This window comes from Notamacropus eugenii, chromosome 5 (genome assembly GCF_028372415.1).
Source record: "Notamacropus eugenii isolate mMacEug1 chromosome 5, mMacEug1.pri_v2, whole genome shotgun sequence".
In the NCBI taxonomy this organism is placed as follows: domain Eukaryota; kingdom Metazoa; phylum Chordata; class Mammalia; order Diprotodontia; family Macropodidae; genus Notamacropus; species Notamacropus eugenii.
This window is the reverse complement of record NC_092876.1, coordinates 257,111,949-257,118,747: the sequence shown is the minus strand read 5'-3', so window position 1 is coordinate 257,118,747 and position 6,799 is coordinate 257,111,949. Positions and strand designations below refer to the sequence as shown.

The 6,799-nt window shown below is 34.7% G+C and overlaps 1 protein-coding gene across 4 annotated transcripts in view; it reads right to left on the bottom strand.

The window, feature by feature from the left end:
- Positions 1-1,329: 1,329 nt before the first annotated feature.
- Positions 1,330-6,799, bottom strand: part of PMS1 (PMS1 homolog 1, mismatch repair system component) — a 121,413-nt gene continuing 115,943 nt past the window's right edge. For all 4 annotated transcript variants that reach the window (XM_072612636.1, XM_072612639.1, XM_072612638.1 and 1 more), the window contains exons 12-13: positions 3,016-3,176; positions 1,330-1,685 (exon numbers count right to left, since the gene is read on the bottom strand). In XM_072612636.1, the coding sequence (XP_072468737.1) occupies positions 1,521-1,685; positions 3,016-3,176 (326 nt within the window). In that variant the 3' untranslated portion in view covers positions 1,330-1,520. The remainder of the gene's footprint in view (positions 1,686-3,015; positions 3,177-6,799) is intronic.

The following is a 6,799-nucleotide window of genomic DNA, read 5'->3' as shown; positions in this document are numbered from 1 at the left end:
TTCACCTTGCCACAGGCTCTAATAATTCTGGGATGTTTTTCTTTTATGATTTCTTGCAATATTGTAGCCCAGTTCTTTTTTCGGTTTAGCCGCGGTTCTCAGGCTATTAAGTGTAACGATTCCTAAATTCTGTTGTCCGGTTTTCCAGGTCAGTTGTTTTTGATAGTATATATATCTACACCTGTATATATATCTTTATCACTTGCCCTAAATTTTCATTTCATGATACTGTTCTATTTCCTCTGACTTTCTTGAGTTGTTTCATTCTGGTATTCTCCAGGATGTCAGCTAGTTGGAGGAAGTTGTATACTTTTTGCTTCTTTCTCCCCCCTTTCCAAGTGTTTAATTTCATCTTTATCTGTTTTGGCTCTTCCTTTATTTCTTCCATCAGCTGTTGGGGTCCTTATGGTCAATTTTTTTCTTTTAGGAGATTGTCCTCCAGTTTCCCATTTATGTCCCCTTCTTGTATTAGGGATCTGTGCCACAGACAGGAACTACTCTCTCTCACTACTGATGGAGTGGTTAAGCTCAGATCTGATCTCCCATTGTAGTTTTGGTGTAAGACAGTGCTATACATGGGTTACATCCTACTTCACTACAGTCCACTAGGAACTGGACCACAAGGCATTGGTATCAAGCTCCACTCTACAGTTTGCTTCTAAGTCTTAGCATTGGCTCTAATACCCAAGTTGTGTTGATATTACCCTATTCCTAGGTGGCCACCTACCCAGATGTCTGCAACTTCAGACCCAAAGAACACCCCATGAGATGTTCAGATTTCTCAAATTGCTTTGGACTTGGCCTTTTTCTTTTGCGTCACTACGTAGCAGGGGGCCTCAACCCCTGAAAGGGACCAGGAGCAGGACCCCTGCTTCAGGACCTGTTTCCGTGTGTTATCCATGAGAGGACAGAAAAGCTTAGTGTTGTTTTCCTTTGGTTCTATTGTTCATATGAAGCTCTTCATCATTTTTAAAAACTATTCCTCAAGGGGTAAGGTTGGAGTTTGTGAAAGACGTTTTTGAATACCCAAAGATTAGAGCTATGACCAGCAGATGCTGAATGATATGGTGTGCAACCAAACAATGCTGATCTTGTATATTTATAAAAACTGATTTTTTTTCAATATGAAGTTTACTGTAACCATATTTAGTACAAATGACAAATATTGTTACCCTTGATGTTTGGGATTATACCTTACAGAGTAAATTACACAAAAAGGTTAAGAAATATTTACTGAATTTGTTGAATGAATAAAAATGAATAAATGATAAGAAATAATAAAAAAAACCTCCCACTATATACATTAAAAACCAATCAATGTGGCTGGACTTTTTATACATAATGTGTAATTTATTTCAGTTTAGAAAATGGTAACTTTTCATTAAAAACAATTATTTTTAACACAAGATGACACAAAAATCCTTAAGACATGATTATAAAGTTTTAAAGCAGAAAAGATTTTTTTAACTGAAGGGAAAAAAGACACAAAATATTCTGTTTTATTGAATAATTTATAAGCATCATATAGTTTTTGGAAGGTATGTTAAATGATGAAAAAATGGTCGACCATGAACACATCCCTTAATTTCATTTCCAAGCTGTAGCTTCATCCTGTAGATAGTATCTTGTACATCCTCTTTGGATAAATACAAAGGTAGCTGTCGGGAGAGACGGACTGCTTCTCCCTAGAAGGGAAAAAGTCACAAGGGTATCATTAGTATCTTGAAAGAGATACATTTGTAGTTTGGCAGATTTGGTGAGGAAAAGTTGGATACATACTAAATTTTTGTCTTTTAACTATATTAACATAGTATTTTAGATAAAAAAACAGATACTTTCAAAAGATACTACTTAATATGAGTCTTTTTTATTAGGGAGGGAAACACCATGCAACTGCAAAGTAATATTTTTGGTTCCTTTTCCTACCTACTTTCAGAGCAGGAAATTGGTTTTATCCTAATTTTACAACTCTTAAGATACTTTTCCCCAGCATATTATATAACATAATAAGGCATCAAATTTCCATTTATTAAAACATATGGATCTGTTAAGGGAGACAAATATTTGGGGTTAGCTAGTACACTTCACCATAACACTACTGCCTTGTGAACAGTATTTAGTATAAAATAGACACATCATTTACTGGGTCCCTTCTGAGGGGTATTAGTTACCAAAATTCCCAAAGCATTTTATTAGTAGGTGCTTTGCCTATAAGACTGTTTCCCATAGGATGCCCATCAATTTGGAAACGTCTGAATAAGTTGTGTATATGACTGTAATAGAATACTACTGTGCTATAAGAAAGGATGAAAGGGATTGGTTTCAGAAAAACCTGGGAAGACTTATATGAACTGATACAAAGTGAAGTGATTAGAACCAGGAGAACACTGCACACAGTAACAGCAGGTTGTTATGATAATCAGCTGTGAAAGACTTACTCAAATCAATATAAAGATCTATGACAATTCAAAAGGGTTATGATAAAAAATCCACCTCTAGAGAAAGAACTGATAAACTCGAGAACAGACTGAGGCATATATTTTTTCTACTTTCTTGATCTTTCTTTCTTTCTTTTTTTTTTTTTGGTAACAGGGCTAATAAGGAAATGTTTTTTTTCACATGTATGATGGGTATCATATTCCTGGCCTTCTTAATGGGTGGGGGAGGAATAGGAGAGAATTTGAAATTTAAAATTAAAAATGTTAAAAAAAAAAATAAAGAAATCATAGTTCTAGCCTCCCTCCTCCAAAGGGGGGAAAATAAAAGGAGAAAAAGTTAACAATGATAATAAAGCCATAAAATAAAAAAACAAACAAAAGACTGTTCTCCATAATGGACCCAAGAATAGCTTGATTGTAAGACTTTAGTGTAGATAAACTATATGTGTTGTAAAATCTGAGATTCTCCCCAATTGAATTTTACATTCAATTAATAAACAAATAATATTTTAATTCAGAACAAAAAATCTTTAACCATCTTAAAACCTGCTAACTTATAAATGCTAGCATTCCATACCTCTAAAAAACTTATTACTTTACGAGGTCTACATTCATAAACTTCCTTTGCATTTTTATTTAGCACTGCATTAAGGATTTCTTTTAAGTCCAATATTCCATAGAATGGGAGACAATTAGCCATTCCTTCTATTTCCAGATGGTTTTCAGGAACTGAAGTTCCTGGAATAAAGAAAAAAATATAAATAAAATCTTACATCAATTTTGAATTACATTCCAAAACATGCCCATTAAAAACAAAATCAATGTTAAAACATTTAGTGAACTTTGATTAGAATTCAATTCGGAAAAATGTTTCTTTTTTCCCTTACTTAGAGACCATATAATTTCCCACAGGACTCCACGTTAAGAGGTGGTGCCCACTAACACTCCACATGTGCCTCAAGTAATGTAATTTCATCTAAGTTATTGCTGTTTTGCTGATTCTATTTGCTTAGAACATTTCTTTCTTTGGAGAGAAAATGAAGTCCCATGATATTTATTAAAATAAAAGTGACTTTAAGCATTTTACCAACTGCTATTCAAGTTCCTAACCAAGACTCTGTTCTGGGCTCTATCTTTTCTCTCTTCATTCTCTCACTTTGCAAATTCATCAGCTGACATAAGTTCAACTATCACCTCTAAAAAGATAATTCCCAGATCCAAATATCTATCTCAAATACTCAAATGAATCTGTGCTCTTACCAATATGTATGTTCCCTCCAATTATGCAGATTATAAATCAAACATGAAAGTGATCCATATATGCATATTCTGTGTGATTCTTAGCTATGTACCCCCATATATCCACCATACAAGACCTACCCAACACCTTAGAGATTTTCTTCACTTTCTTCTGACATCACAAAGGTACCAGTGGAGCACTGTTATCCCTTACTATATGACTAATTCACCTTCTTTTTGAATAATACATTTCCCAGACAACATTCTTTACTCCTGTTCTTCAAGGGAAAGTTCCTATTTGTTACATGTTACAGTTTGAACACACCACGCCTATCATGTCCTCTCCATTGTCCTCCAAATGACACTCATTGTCAGTATTTTAGTCTATTGTATTTCACAACTCAAAACTATGTAACACCACCAGTAAAATATTAGTATTAATTAGATGGGTTTTTGTTTCTGAAAGAAGTTTGGGTTCATTAAAAGTTTTACAATTTCCTGTAGGCAATCCATCTCTCTCTCCTCCTACTTAATTCTGGAACTATTTTATTGTCTATATGTAGTATTTATCACAGAGGGACTGATGGACAAGATGTACAGATTGTTCACAGAAATTGAATGCTATAAACTGACTAATGTACGTTGTTTACCTATTTAGTTTTTTGTGTGCAGATGATCAGGCCAAACTTTGTTGAATAGTTTCAGAACCTTCAAAAAGATTTTGCAATATTGCAAACACTGGAAGCAATCAGCATGATGCCATCCACAAAAAAAAGCATCAAAAGGATCTCACCATCCACAGAAAATTCTTCTTCAACTTGGACTCTATCTCTGATCTCCTCCATACAGTGGTGAACACCATTTGATGTTTTGATATGAGATATCTTGTTAATATCTTCTAAAGGTAGCATTTTGTTCTACCAAATCAAATGCTTTTAAAAAAATATTTAAAAAGCAACACAGTGGAATCTTGTACAATCTTCACTTTTCATTCAATTGTGTAATGATAAAGATATGGTTCACTCTTCCTCATCCCCCATTCCCAACTAGTTTTCAAATTCTGCACCAAACTCTATTTGATCCTATCTCCACAACATCTTTCATGTCTATTTCCTTCTCTCTACTCACCCAACCTTAGTTAAGGATCTCATTACATCTTGTCTGGATAATGGAACTTTCTGTCTCTAGAATCTCCCCTTTCCAATCAGTTGTTTATAAGCTACCAAACTGACATTTCTAACATGGAAATCTGTCTGTTACTCCACCTAAAAATCTCAAATACCCTCATATTGCCTTTGAGATGATACAAAATCCTTAACTTAACATTTAAATCCTTTCATTCTTCCATAAGAGAGTTCCCATCCATCTTTCCAGTTTTGTTCATATTATTCCCTGTCCTGCACTCTTCTACTCCTATCAATTAGGCCTACTATTTGTTCACCATATATGACATTCCATCTCCTGCCAACCATTCCTTCACACAGGCAGTTCCTCTGATGTAAGTTATAGAATCTCTAAGCTTCCTTTGAAGCACAGAACTTCAACATCGTCTACAAGAGGTCATTTCCCATATCCCCAATGCTACCTTCTTGAAATTAATTTACATATACCATACATTTAATCATACTTTAAATGCTGTATTCCCCCACTAAAAACATAAGTTCCTTGAAGGCCAGAAATATTTGGGTTTGTCTTTGCATCTAGCACCAATCAAAGTGACTAACATATAGTAAGTGGTTAATATTAATTGAAATGAATAGAATTGAAAGTTACAATGAGACTTATAAAGATAAAACATGGTTTCTGCCCATAAGGAGTTTAAAAAAACAGAAGAGTTAAGGCTAGTACTCAAATAACTGCAAGTAACATGATAATGGATATAAAAACAGAAAAGAGGTATAAAGTGAAATGAGGAAACAAGAAAAAGCTTGCTTCTGTCTTGAGAAATCAGGGAAATATTAATGAAAGAGGATGACATTTAGGCCATGACAAGAACTATCACAGAAGAAAATGAGGACGTACAAGGAATTCTCCAGAAAGAGGTAATAGCAAAAATGATGGAGAATTCAGAGAATGGTAATCAAGCCATATTAATTGGAATACAGGAATACAAGATGCACAGGAGGGCATATGGGAGATAATTTTCTTAGTGTTAATTATGACTATCATTTGATATACTGTTTGGAGGTACGTTAGAAGGAGCATTAGCTCTGGGCTCAAATTAGGTTCGAAATCTGCCTCTGATATTTACCTCCAGTGTGGCCTTGGACAAGTTACTTAGCCTCTCTGAGTCTCAGTTTCCTAATATATAAAATGAGGAGCTTGGAACATATTCCTTTGAGGTCTCTCAGCTCTCCATTTATGATCTTGTAACACTGTAAACCACCTGTAGTAAACAACTGGACTCTAGAGAACTGCTACCTTGGAAAACCCGAGTGACAAATATCAAAGAAAATTCAAGAAAATCGGCAGAATTACTAATTATTTAATTATTCCAGTGGTTCAGGATATCAATAATTTCTGTTCTACAACTAAGCACAGGGCTCAAGTTATCTCTTAGACAGAAAGCAAGAACTTAATTGGCAACTCAAAAGGAAGAAAGGAAGTTCTGACTCTGAGAATGTAAGAAACAAGGAAGTCTGTTTCTAGATGTTGGAGGAGACTGAAGAACTACAAATAAGTTCCAGAAAAAAAAGGAATCTACCATCAAGACCACATGGTTATTGAAACCAAGCTGAGATATTAGCTTAGAACAAACGGTGAAGAATGTGGTTTCAACAAAGGCTAAGATCAATTTGAACAAATCACTACGGAATGATTTAAACAAACCTTATAGGATAGGAAAAAAATGGGTCAAGGAAAGAGTTCAGAACACTCCAAAGTGTTCTGAACCAGAGAACTGAAGGGACAAAGCAGAAAACTGTAGGATGGTCTTGAGTCAATAAAGAAGATCCTAAAGCTGAAGGGCAAAAGCTCATTAAAGTATTTCACTCATCCAGCAGGGAAAGACCTTAAGCAGATGCAAACAATAGCTGCAAAGCAATACAGTATGGGTTCAGAATTAGAGGAGATGAACTGAAGGATTCAGCCTGGAGAAAAGATTAGGAAAAAAGTCTTGGAAG